The sequence below is a fragment of the Diadema antillarum genome, unplaced genomic scaffold, assembly GCF_040938485.1.
Source record: "Diadema antillarum isolate AM-2024a unplaced genomic scaffold, OU_Dant_1.0 scf00000091, whole genome shotgun sequence".
In the NCBI taxonomy this organism is placed as follows: Eukaryota; Metazoa; Echinodermata; class Echinoidea; order Diadematoida; family Diadematidae; genus Diadema; species Diadema antillarum.
In genome coordinates, this window is record NW_027270980.1 from 3015088 (window position 1) to 3029417 (window position 14330).

A 14330-nucleotide genomic window follows, 5' to 3' on the forward strand; every position below is an offset into this window, starting at 1 on the left:
GGGGGCAGCTTTTAGATTCTGATCTTCTTTGTTAAACACGCATGGTCCAATTTTCTACAAACTTGACAGATATAGTAACCAATCCACAGCCCCTCCCACCCCCACCTTCAAGGAATGTCCCGCGGCCCCTGTGTTCCATAGGATACGAATTATTGCTGTGCAAGGAAGAATCATTGCGTAATCAGCACACTCTGGCCATAGGATGGGATGGTATTCACAATTTGGAAGAAGAGTTGTAAACCCTGGAAAATAATAAAGGACTTATTGCCTAATTACTGAGTTCCGAATAGGAATATATCAATACCTGAAACTACTGCATGGGCGCCAGACACACTCAGCATGTTCTGAGCCACCGTTCTTACAAACTGAATTCGGGTTAAAAAAAGAAAAGAAAAAGAAGACCTTATCTAATACTAGGACATAATGTACATGCTACTCGATGAACGTATGTCAGTAGGTGAGTTGAAACTGTATAGGAATGGTTACACGTATCAAAGGACGTTCAGTTATCGAGAAACATGACATTGAATCTATGAAAGGGGATGCTTAGCATTCTGTAGGAAATATTTTTCTCTTTCTTTTGAAGTTTATTTATTTTTGGGATGGGTTTAAACCTGGTATTATGTCCCCTATCATAACCAGGTTCACTATAGGGGCCGGCGGAGCGTTTTCAAAAGTGGGCGGGGGGCACTTCCGGATTTCATGAGCTAACAAAAAAAAAAAAAAAAAAAGGTCTTCAGCTCATCTCTCCCCTTCCAATTTCGGGTTTCTTCAGCTGACAAGCAAAAAAAAAAAAAAAAAAGTCTTCAGCTCATCTTTCTTTCTCATAATCATAAAACTGCGAGGATAGTAAAACTCGTTGGCTCTGACTATCTGCTCATAATGAAAAGACAGATTTCACAACATTTTCAATTCGTCACCTTTTCTCGATAGACCCAATAATATTACATGATATACACGTCTCAATCCAATTAAAAACAAAACAAAAGCAAAACAAAATACTCCTATCATGCAGCGTGTAGTTCTGTGAGACCGCTCTTGCCATTCAAGCAGGTTTATAATGCATTAGTATACTCATAACATTATTCGTGTATTGTTTGAAGCTTTATAATTCTAGCTGACTTCACTGCTGATGACAATGTCATCACGAAAGGCAAAAAGATATTTTTTTTTTTTGGGGGGGGAGCACTATATGACTTATGAGTGGGTGCAGAAAAAATTAAGAACAAAGTTATTCAACATCTGCGATACATAATTAGTTTGATAAATACAGCATAATTATCCTTTCCATCAGCATATAATAATGATAATAATATATAACACTTATAGGACCTATAGCGCTTAATACCGACGTTGGGTATATAATAAACGTAATCCATTTTAATACGGAAACATATTGAATTAAAATACAGCGTTATAATTTAATCATGACGTACATCCCAACATAAATAACAACAACAACAACAACAAAATCGAGGATTGAGTAGATAGATAAGTTTTAAGCAATAATTTTAACTTATCTACACTTTCAGCATTTCGAATATGAAGAGGGAGTTTGCTCCAAAGAGATGGAAAATGACAGGAAAAGCCCTATCACCACAACGGGAGTACAGGCTCTTAAAGGTGAGGGGATTAAAGGGATCGAATATACATTTTTGGTTTTTGATTTTTTGATTGATAATGCATGGTTTATTAGAACAATCATGCAAAGTAGTTGATACCTAACTTCAAGTTTCTAACAATTTCGGTGAGATCATGAGAAACCTCTTAAGAAATATGAAAAAGTATGTAATTCCATGAGAAATTCAATGTTTATTTGATGAAAATTGGTTTTGAAATGGCTGAGATACAAAACAGAGCGATCCTAATAAAATGTGGGACCCAACTTTTATTTATACGATCGCTTTGTTTTACTTTGTTTTTGGAAGTTTCAGCCATTCCACACCCTATTATCATCAAACAAACTTTGAATTGCCTTCAGAATGGTATGCTCTTTCCTACTATTTCATAAGTGTTTTCTTGGTATCTGGCAAAAAAAAAAGTAATAATAAATAAATAAAAAAAGCCCAATTCTCATCTCCACCCATACTGTACCATCCGGTGAAAGGGTTGAAGTGGAGGAGCGGAGAGAAATCAGATCTTTGAGATAAGATGTCTACAAGTAATGGTTCAGGGAACTCTTTTTAAATAAAAAATAATGCATGCGGAACTTCCACATAATATCATGGCCAGGACAGGTTAAAGTATACCGTGAAACCATCTTGTGGTTCGCTCTAAACTGTTTTAGAGGATAATTATTATCAGTCATATCAGTCTGAAAGTTAGGCTATACATGCTCCCTGTTGTTGTGTGGAGTCGATCCTGCATTTCCGGGGTGCTATGCTCATTGTACACACAGTGCATGTGGGCGTCGCAGCGCAGGCTTGGTGTGTCTACGTCTATGCATTATATGCATGGTCGTCGGCGACTACAGACACGATTGTATACTGAGCTGAGCCGAGTAGACTACCTTCTCCGCCCTCACGGAATTATCAACCTAAGGCTCGGTAGAAGACTGTGAAATCAGCACAAGAGTCGTATAAACAGCCAGGGAAGTGTGTAAATTTCAATCATGGTAAGCCATAGCCCATAAATAATTATAAATCTAAGCGAAGCCGGTCGGTCGATTTATTTATTTTTTTTATTTATTATTATTTTTTTTTATTTGGTAGCACAGTTTCTAGTTCCAGGTAACGTTAGTACTACTACTAGATCTAGACTCTGTCTCTAGTACGTAGGGGTGCCAGCGGCCGGATCGTGCAGTCATGATTTTAACAATAATTTACATGTATTATGTAACAGTCAGGGTTATGCCTAATTATTGTATATCATTAACATTATGAAATCATCTTAACTGTGATAGATTTGATTTGAATGATGGAACACCGGCTATCCTGGGTTTTAACTTTGCTAGGGGTCTATTATTTTGGGCTTCTAACTTCACTTCAGCACAGCCTGCAGGCATAGTCTAGATACGGACTAGGGAAAGCCAAAATGGTTTCACCCTAACCCTAACCCTAACCCTAACCTAACCCTATCAGAGCTACCAAGTCTCACACGTGAGACTCAAGCATTTAAGGGCCATCTCACGATCTCACGCATGGCACCCATGGCACCCATTTTTCTCACGCATCGGGCCAAGTCTGCAACTTGGGCCTATAAATAATGAGCATAGCTCAAAAGATTTAAGTGATAGTTGCAAATGAAGGTATATTTCCCTTTTGTCTTCCAAAATAAGTAAAAAATAGTCACTTAAGTATGCACCTGATCGCACCATTAAGAGCTAAAAATTGAAAAAGCTCCCTACCGCGGGAGGCCACAGGGGGAAAAAAGCCCTCCTACACCCTCGCTCGAGCGCACATTCGCATGCCGAGATGCCGAGTCATGAAAATCTCACTCATAAATTTTTTTTTGAACTTGGCATCCCTGCCCTATAACCCTAACCCTAACCCTAACCCTATTCCTATTTGGCTTTCCATAGTCCGTATCTATGCCTGTGCTGAAGTTAGAAGTCCAAAATAATTTACACCCCTAAAACCCAGGATAGACGGAACACCATATATATTTGTCATTGATGACGTAGAGCTAAACCAATGGGAACGTTAGGCCCTATATAGTGCTCTATAGTGCATGTAATTGTGTAGCCCGACCAGATGCTGTTATTGTGTTAATACGCTGTGCGAATAAACTTACACTTACAGCTAGCGACTGGGCTGTGTATTTAGTCAGTGTGTGACATTTTAAGACTTCGAAACAGAAAAATAAATGAATTGGTTGATGAAGCATACATGTGCTAACTGAAATATGTTTTTTTAATTTTTTTTAGACACACAAGGCACTGTGAATTTATAGAGTGCAGTGTATAACCAAGTTAAAAATAATTTCCATATCTTATATGCAATAGAATATTGAACTTGAAGTTAGTTGAAGGGTGACCTATGGACTTGACACTGATGTAGAAAGTATATTATACGAGGCCTACTGAGTGATAGCATTTATTGGTAATTCAGGGAATAATTTTCCTGGTATCACAGGGCAATTGAATTTGCTATGCATTTTTCATACCACTGCTACACAAACTATCTTTTGTGTAGTTTCCTTCCATCAAAGTGTATACTGTAGGATACCATTTGAAATATTAATATAATATGGACTAGCCTTGAGGGGGATATGACATTTATTGCCTGAACTAGAATTGTATTGCCCAAGTCGAAGACTAGGGGAATACATTTTCGAAGAACCACAGCTCAGATGCCTCACTGGGGGCTTAAGTGCCCGGATGCTATACATTGTATTTCCCTCATTTTTAACACGCAAATCCCATAGGCGTTTGTCAAAGCGGGGAATATGGAAAATTTGCTCCTCTTCTCCAAGCTGGCATGTAACCCCGCACGTATAGACGAGGGGAATACAGTTTCGAAGAACCACAGCTCAGATGCCAGATGCGGGTAATAATGTTCTTTAGCTGATATTGCTAATCGAACTTGAGTTGGAAAATTATTCCTTGTAAATTATTACACATGTAGAATCTACATTTGAACATCAAGATCTTTAGCATGACCTAGGCAGGGTCTAGCTACCTACATTGTATGTCTAATTTTGCTCCATTTTCCCCTTACAGTCGAGCGAGATGAAAATATGTGAGTTGGACCAGTCTGTGAAAGATATTGCAAAGAAGTTTCGCTTCAGGAAGGAGAAAAACAATGCAGCAGTCGTGTGTAAGTTTCTTGATGGATTCACAATCTACCACATTTTTATGAACACTATTTTTCCTAACAGTGTAGTACATGTACTCAGCATATCATCTATACCATGATGCAATGGACACATGTGATGAACAGTCTATTCTAAGAAACACTTTTTAGAAAATTAATGAATCGATGAATGGGGAATAATTAAAGGAAATAGACGAAATCATGTCCTTGCATGAACCTGGCATTTGTATACTTGTGTCTCTTTGTTTTAATGTCAAGTCACATTAGTCCAAAGAGAAATACAATCTGTGTGTATACTGTAAAAGTGGTTTCTTTTGCGGTGGTTTTATTTTCGTGCTTAGAGGTTGAACCGCGAATTTAACATCACGCGAAAATGTTTTGAACTCATCGCTTGTTACAATGCTATCATTACTGACCGCGAATTTAAACACACGCGAAAAAGTCAGCACCGATGGAAACCGCGAAAGTTTCTGTACACGAAAGAAACCACTTTTACAGTACATGTTTTCCAGTTTTTCTGTCATATGCTTAAAATTTCACACTGACATTCATAGTGCATTACTTGCTTGCAATTTCTTTTCCATTTCTTTGCTTTTGTCCGACAGTAAAGATCGACGCAGCCAAGCTCTTGATTGTTATTGATGAGGAGTATGAGGTAATGCAGACTGTTTTTGTGTTTTTTGCTGTGTTGCACATGCCTGCCACCTATATACAGCGTAAATGCACTGAAATCGTCAGAAGCATTATGGAGGGTGCCACTACCTTGGTATTTTGCTAGGTTTTCTCACCAGGCACTTTTTGGCAAAGTTTATTTTCTCAGACAGGCATCATATGTTCTTAGGGACATGAAAACCCATTGAGGACGAGCCCCAAGTATACTCGGGCAGGTGTCTATGGAATATGCGTGTGGTAGCAAAATCAGTCCTTCCTCAATGGGTTGAATGTCAACATTGTAACCTCCGCCAAGGAGGTAATGTTTTCATTGGCATGGGTTTGTGTGTTTGCAAAATTACTCAAAAAGTTGTGAACGGATTTGAATGGAATTTGCAGGAAAAGTTGATATTGACAAAAGGAGCAGATGATGAAATTTGTTTAATTTTTATGGTTTTGGATTGTGGAAGGATTATTTATATTTTGGCAGATTGGGATTTTTAATTTTTGAAGGAGTTTTTATATTTGGCAGATAGGTCAATAAACTTGGGAGTTGAAGCTGCGCATAAAGTTATATGTGCTCTAAAGGGTGTGCTCTGCTTGGGCATGGCACTGTGCACCTGGAAGATTTCTGTCTTGAATGCAGTGTGCTAATTTCCAAAATTCATGCAGGAATGACATGGTGGTCAAATTGCAAGACCTGATGAAATGGTATGGCTTGCATTCCTCCGTCAGAGTCTGTTAAAATTCTGTTAAGAGTCTTCCACCTCCCTGGTTTAAAAGAAAGGAGATGCAGTGAGAATGATGGGGGGGATGAGGGAGCTGGATTAGTATGTCATTTCTCTCAAGTATATATTTTTTATATACTATGAAGTAGTGACTGTCCATGTCACTACCATTAGTAACCATTTTCTCAAAGTGATGTACAAGTATGCTCAAATATGTAGTCTTAAACCAAGCACACACTTAGGGTCTAGGGCAATTACCTTCTGGACAATTACTCCTTCCCCTTCCCCTTCCCCTTCCCCTTCCCCTAACCCTAATCCTAATTTTGAACCTAATCCTAACCCTAACCCAAACTTTAACCCTTAACCTTACCCGGGGGGGGGGGGGGGGGGGGGGGGGGGGGGGGGGGGGGGGGGGGGGTCACACATGCAATGAAGTACATTGTGCATTATGATGGGGAGTGGAGGATGTGCTGCTGAAGTTGTTTTTATCAGATTGATTTATGGCATTTGATGAAGGAGGGTAAATGACCAAGGAATGACAGTTATTGAAAGTTTGAGCTGTCATGCTCACATGTCATAACATATACCCATTACTTGCAAAGTGTTTAGCAATCATGTCTGTCTTTTAAATTAGTTTGTTCTTGTTGTTCCCCAATGTTTCTCAGATATCGACTCAAATGCAGTGAACTTTGTCTTGAATACATGAATTTATTGTCTTCCTACCTGAGGGGCAGATCCAGTTTGACACATACTTCAAATATTTTTGAGTGGCGGCTTCGAGCATGAGATCAAAGCAAATAAGACTGTTGTGACTCCATTTCTCGAACCTCCTTGGTCTAATGAAAGTATAGTGTACATGTAGCAGTGGTTGCATCTGCTATTAGTTTAACTCACAGATAGGCAAGATTTGACTGTATTGTTGCCAAATATCGCATCAATGCAACTACATTGTATATTATTGAATTAATTTGTACAGACGCATATGGCAGGGCCCAGTTGTAACTGGGGGGGGGGGGGTCACACATGCAATGAAGTACATTGTGCATTATGATGAGGGGGGGGGTGGAGGATGTGCTGCTGAAGTTGTTTTTATCAGATTGATTTATGGCAGGGCCCAGTTATAACTACAATGCATCTTTAACCACCACAGCAGCAGCTAAACAGCAGGGAAGATTTCAAGATGTTTTTATGGTGGCTGCAATGAGTTATAGTACAATTACATCCAGTCTCTTATCCAGTTGCGATGTTAGCGCTGAATTCTAAGGTGTAGATTTGTTTGTTTGGTAACTCATATGTGTACAATGTCAAAGAGTTCAATGCTCTGCCGTTATGTGTTGTCATTATATAGGATATGACGCCCGACGAATTGCAGGAGGAACTTCCAGGTCACCAGCCAAGATTCGTATTGTACAGCTATGTACTAAAGCATGACGATGGCAGGGTATCCTACCCACTCTGCCTCATTCGCATCATACCACAAGGTGAGGAGAACTCTTTTGCATGTGATTTGATGCAAATTTGATTAAACGTTTTGTGCTTGCTGAAATGAATGCACAACATTTCAATACATAAATCACTGTTTGCACAGGAAGTTGCATGCAAACAATGATAGATTGACATCATGACATGAAGATGAACAATTAACCTGTTAAACAAAAACAAAAAACAAAAAAAGGAAAACAGGACGATTCTCAATTTAGCACTAAGCTGGAAGTGCAATTCCCAACCGTGTTCACATTGAATCTCATACTATATGATATAATCAGACGTTCAGAATGGAGGAAGTCATGTGAAAATCAAGCCAAACCCAAGATAGTTACAACTGGAAATGTTGAGTTTCATACATTTTTACCAAGTGGTGTTACACATATGCAAATCAGAGGACTGAAGTCATATTAATTCATGTAATTTGTCGAATGTTTGACACTGTGCAAATTTTTAAAGGAATTTTAGGATTGATTGCAACCAAAGAATCATTGTCCTGCTTGTCTGAGGTTTCTCCAGTTATCAAAATTGACTTGGAATTTTAGTGGTGCTCACTTACTTATTACCTCTGCCAAAGAGGTTGTGTTTTTATGTTATTGGTTTGTCTGTTTGCTTGTTTGTTTGTTTGAAAAATAACTGAGAAAGTTATGAATGGATTTGGATGAAACTTACAAAAATAAAGAATAATAAATGATTGATAATGACACAAGGAACAGGTGATTAAATTTGTGTAGTGATTCAGAAATTTTTGTGAAATTATGGATTTTTAAAAAATCTTTTGGCAAATAGGGTCAATGAACTTGGGAGTTCAAGCTGCGCATATTTGTGGTTTGCATACGCACACTAGGGCGCTTACTCTGCTCAAGGTGCATACCGCACAGCTGTCCATGAAATTGATGAGGTTAACACAAGGCTCCTTTATCATTGGAAAATGAGATTAAATTTCAACGTGCATGCATGGGTGGAAATGAGCTGGTTGGCAGAGAGGTCTGTGCTCTCCAACTGCTTTTCCAGTTAAGTTTGAAAAGTGAAAAAAATGATTCTGTATTTTTATGATTACAGTTTCTGTTTTTTCACATCTTCCTCTAATGGTTTCTGGTCTTTTCCCAGGATGCAAACCTGAAATGGCTATGATGTACAGTGGAAGTGCAAACCTACTGGTCAAGGAAACACAAGTGACAAAGGTACGTTTGTATACTTGTGTAATTGTCTAGCAGAACATCTCCAGATCAACTAAAATTCAAACATGACAAAATCCGATTAAGACAAACTGTAAATACATTGCACAAGTTCTCCCAGAAAGAACCTCAAACTTAAAGGCCGTGTCACACCGTTCCGGGCAAGCTACGAGGGCTTGTGGCGAGGAGGTAGTTTCCAGCACGTAGAAGATTTTCAGCGGGCGAACAAAAATTGTTGCAATTTTCATTAATGCCTTGTCATACTGTACCTGGGGAAGTTTTGCGGCTTGACTTGCGGTTAAACATATTTACACTCCGGAGCTCTCCGCAGTTGGTCCGCACCTGACAGTATCTAGCGCGTATCTCGCCTGTAGTTGCCCGGAGGTGCTCACACAAGTCCGATTTAACCGCAGCCAAGTTTTGAGCATGACCAAAACTTTTTCCGGGTGAGTCGCGGGAATGCCTGGAGAGGTACACGCAGAACGCCAGTAGGAGGCCCTCAGCGGCAGCACTTCCCAGGCAACTCCCACGCAGGTACTTCGCAGTCCCGTATGCAGCCAAGATAATGAAATTCTGTGGGATTTCAGCCATTCCATCAGAGGAATTCCTTCACTGAGTTGTCAGCCCCCACGCGACTGGTACAAAGGTCACACAGTATACTCACAAGTATAATTTAAGTAGAACGCGTCCAGCAGGTAAGACACATGCGCTGACTCGCTCAAATCCTTTTCCGCCCTCAGGAATGTCCGGTATGCTAGAAAATCCTACACGTAACAAGCCCGAGTAGCTTGCCCGGAAAGGTGTGACAGGCCTAAACACGGTTGCGGGTAAAAAGATAAGCGTGCGCACCTCCGGGCAACTATGGTTGAGATACGTGCTAGGTACAAGTACTGTCATGTGCATATCATCTACAGGGACCTCCGGGTAGTAAAAATTGTTCTTTGCAAGTCGCACGCGAGGCTTGCCCGGAAAGGTGTGACACAGCCTTAATATCAATTTTGTGCAATTTAAGAGTGGTATAGGGAAAAAAAAAAGATATTGGCATAAATTCCCTGTTTTGTAAGTAAACTTTTATGCAATTTTTAGCTGCCTGCATTGTTTAGAACCTGCATTACAAGAATGGCATGTATCTTCTGTATCTACTTTCGTGAGCAATGAGATGATGAAGAAAAAGTCAGTGTAAATTGGAATGAAAGAGGAGGAGCATTCCCATGATTTTATTTTGAAACCTAACTTAGTGTGAATTTGGAGTCAAAATGCCACAAGGTAAAAGTAATTGTTGAAGGGCAATTGACTGCTAGGAATATCATAAAATGCAGTTTTGGTTGGTGTTGGGTTTTTGTTTAGATGAATGTGCTGATGTTATGTACATATATTTACCTGCCGTTAGTGCATGATATGTTTTTCTTGTGTGGTAAACAATATATTATGCTAATATACAGGGCTCAACAAGTCACTAAAAATAGATGTAGGGCCAGCAAAAGAAAAACAAATGAGAGTCAAGCCCTGATATATCATGTGTATATATCATCAGTTGAGAACCAGAAGTGTGTTATTGCATTTTTTTTTTTTTTTTGGAGGGGGGGGGGTATTGAGTTATTGGTATCATGTTGTAAAGCTTGATCTCCTCTTCATCATGGTGTTGATTTCAAATTATTTTTTATTTTAAGTGCAATTTTTAAAATCAAACCATAAATGTGCTACTTTACCCAATATTTGGAACAATGCTTATATATCTACCTACTTTTGATTAACTTTATTTTTATTTCATGAAAACATATTTGCACCATGTGCGTTGTTTCCAATCCACCTAGGTGATGGAACTGCGAGACAAAGAGGATTTCACAGAAGAATGGCTGAAGGAGAAGCTGGCCTTTTTCCGTTAGATTGAGCCACCTACGGACATTCCTCGATCCCTCCTCCTCTGACAAAAGAAATGCGATTGTAATCCAGAGCAATGGGAAAGCTGATCTCAAGAACACCGTGTGGCACATCCACTTGCACAGGAGCTCTAGCTTTGCGGATGCTTCACCATTCTGTAATTTAACACCAAGGTGTGACGGATGCGACCACATGCAGACGTGCAGCAACCGGTTATTTGAATCACTGAATATGCCCAACAGCACCGGAGGATGCTCTCACGTATCTTGATTATATGTACTTTTACTGAGATCTAAACCGGAGGGGTTTAGTGTTTTTCTTTTTTCCGTGGGATTGTCACAACTTGGTGGCAGTCTTCACCCCACATTACTTTTGTCAGGGGTTTGCAGTTCCATGTCAGTGTCTACCTCTACCTATATGAGTGCTGTCATTGATCAATAGATTTTTTTTTTTTTTTTTGTACACTGTGAGAGCTATGTTTTTCATCAGTACGGTCAGTAATTTCCATAACTGCAGACCATAGTTGTGATATTTTGGTCTCTATTATCAAATATCAAGCATGTCACATGCCTTTTTGTTTGTTTGTTTGTTTTTTTTGATGAGTGTAAATATGTAAGTTATTTTGCTTGTTACTACAAGAATTTTCCCCTTGCATAGATCTTACCACTTCCAGTTTAAAGTTCCTTACATGTCCACTGCGGCAGTGGTCAATTTGTTATGGTCATTATGTCTTCAATGGGTTATTCATAGCCACATTTTCTAGTTTCTCATATTTTTTCTTCTTCAAGACTTACTGCAGGACTATAGATAATTTAATATGTACTGGTTGATTGAAGTTGTAATTTCTGTTCCCATAACAATGTAATGATCTATGGTCCTTCATTTTATGGGTTGCTCATGTTTGGTCTGATTTTTGTTGCTATTTTTAACGAGTTCCCACAGCTTTACATATTTTGCTTCCAAAGACCAATTCCAGGCCGTAATAACAGTCCATAATTGTAATTGTCATATAAAACAAACTTCCCATGGTATTTCATGGGCTAGTAGGGCTACCAACAGATTCCCGGAAATAAAGTTAAACTAAGCTGAAGTTAAACTAAACTGAAGCTATACAATTTCTGTATGGTGGACTAGTTTGCCAAACTTTGACATTGACTTTGGCTAACCTTGTTCCATTAGATATAGACAAATTAAGTTATTTATCTTACACCCCATTGGCATGACATGGAAATTATCCAAAGACCTCCTCTAACAAAATCAAGTTTTGTCCTTTCATGTTTGTATCTGAAAAATCTAACTATGATTTCCTTTTTCATGGGTACTATGTACCAACAGTTTGAAGCACAACTTAAGTTATTTGGTATGTATCTTTATTGAAACAGTGCAATTTGCCATGACAGAATAGTTTAGATTGCTGTGATATTGCTAGTACTTGTCAAATCTGTGTTACTCACGTTTAATGAGTGAATCTTTATAGAAGCTGGTCAACAGTGCATTTTGCCTGCTTGTTGAGAAGGCTTTACAGTTGGTTTTTCCTCGGTGAATTGACAAACAAAAAGGATACACATATATGTATATGTGTATAAATTATCATGTACACCATAGATATTAAAGTCTACACACATACAATATACCTTTTTTTTATAGAGGAAGTTATTCTGTTTATCAAGTTTTTTGTAGTGTGTAGGGAGTAACTTTCTTGTAAGTACATGTAAGTATATACAGATTCCAAAAAGGCAGCCACAAAGTAAGGGGATAAAGTACAATGTACTTTTATTGAGAGAACTGGCATGCATTCTTTAGGCACAGTGCAAAAGGAAGACAGAGTGGAGTTATTTGTATAAGAATATTAATCAAGACTTCAGTTTATACAGTTATTACAAGAGCAAAATATATGTTATAGACAGCTTGACTTTGCCATAACTTTTGTGTAAACACAAGTCTCAAATATTTTGGGCACAATCTTTCCATGTAGAAATCCATAACCAATCAAATTGTTGTACATTGTACCTGTATACTGTACGTGCTGTGCTGAAAATGCACATGCAGTATCTTATTCTTTCATAGTTTTCAATCTCACAAGTATGTCTGCATTGAAGACTTGTGGTATATATATTTAGAATTCCAAATATCAAAATACATTTGTACAAAGACAAAGAGGCAGGTGTGTCAGTGATTTAAATGGCTCTATGTTTTAGCCTTACGATATGATGTGGGCATAGTAGGAATGATTTACCTCATAGCTGAATTAATTACTGGTGAAAAGGTTGTTCGTGCCTAACGTAATAACACCTGAATTTTCTTCTTCAATCCCATGAAGTTTAAAGTAATCAAGATTTGTTGCAGAGTCATCTGTCAAATATGCTGCACCACTGACATACAGCCAAACAAAGTCAGGTTTATATCTCAACAAATCATGTGCAATTGAAATTTTTCTAAATCTTTCCATCTTCAATGTATATTCTTGAAAGTTGGTGGCATAGTGCTAATGAAATTCCAGAGTCAAAGAATTCTCTTCTGAGTCTAGCATCTGTATACTGTAAATACATATACAGTCAGCTTTTCATAAGTCGAATCTATTTGGACTTGAAAAAAAAAGCTTCGATTTAAAGAAAATTTGACATATGAGGGATTAAAATTAATAGAATATAAAGAGAAAATGACTTGGAAAGACCTTCGACTTGAGTGATTATTTGACTTATGAAAGGTCGAATTAAACAAGGTTGACTGTACACGTATAATGGTTTCAGACTAATATCCTGTTTTAAGAAAACTTGTGTCATTGTCCCTATTTCCTTTTATAGAGAAGTAGATTTGATTTTTTTTTTACATCTCCAACAACTTTGCTCTGAAGAGTAAGTCAATCCTCATCTACCTAATAGATCTGTTTAGTTTTGAGAAGCAAACTTGCATCTCAATTACCCCATTGTTTTCACAATATGCTTTTTTTATTAAGAATTCAAACAAAAAACAAATGTTACATGGAAAAAAAAACCCTCTATGATGTGTCATTCTTCTGTAAGTATAAACAAGATCAATGATTTGTTTTAATCAATCCCATAATGAAAGCTGTTTTAATAATTGCACACATGTTATCTCAGAAATATTTACTATTAACCTTCTTCACTCAGAGCACAGTCATCATATTATGCAATTTAGAGGGGGAAAGGCACATTAAAATTGTGAAAATGTCAAAGAGAGATTGATTTCCAAATTGTTAACACTTATGGAAATTAGAATGATCATTATACCAGGGGGAGGGGGGATTTCATTAAGCATTCGGTCAGACAAATTTATCTGACAAATTTTCCCTCAGCCAATCAGATGCAATGATTTAAGTAGCATATAACACAGCTCTGTTTTTTTTTTCTCTCTCTCTCTCTCTTTCACAAAATATTTTCTTTCCCGGAGTCTTCCTTTCATTGATGGTCCACTCGAATATTTCTTCATGGACTGTAGATAACTGTAGAGAAACTAGTGTAAAATCATGTAAATATTGATTTTATATGAACTTCTGTACATGTAATAAATGAACACTGATTATAAATCTACTCCTATCTTGTGTAATTTGTCACAGAATGAGTTGTCATGTCCGTGATTGCTTTGCATGGTTTATACACTGTGTGTTGGCTAAAATTGATGACTATCTGAGA

General features: G+C 38.0%; 1 protein-coding gene across 1 annotated transcript; it reads left to right on the forward strand.

The window, feature by feature from the left end:
* The first annotated feature begins 2467 nt into the window (after positions 1-2467).
* LOC139718255 (glia maturation factor beta-like) lies at positions 2468-14022 on the forward strand. Its single transcript, XM_071629741.1, has 6 exons — positions 2468-2614; positions 4661-4757; positions 5360-5409; positions 7482-7614; positions 8729-8802; positions 10611-14022. The coding sequence occupies exons 1-6, from the start codon at positions 2612-2614 to the stop codon at positions 10680-10682; spliced, it is 429 nt and encodes a 142-aa protein (XP_071485842.1). The 5' UTR covers positions 2468-2611; the 3' UTR covers positions 10683-14022.
* The last annotated feature ends 308 nt before the right edge of the window (positions 14023-14330 follow it).

What these genes read in the sequence shown, in the direction of transcription:
- LOC139718255 (XM_071629741.1), top strand. An exon ending in TTATTGATGAGGAGTATGAG is followed by an intron (nt 5,410 to 7,481) that starts GTAATGCAGACT and finishes GTCATTATATAG; the next exon opens with GATATGACGCCCGACGAATT. An exon ending in AGGAAACACAAGTGACAAAG is followed by an intron (nt 8,803 to 10,610) that starts GTACGTTTGTAT and finishes CAATCCACCTAG; the next exon opens with GTGATGGAACTGCGAGACAA.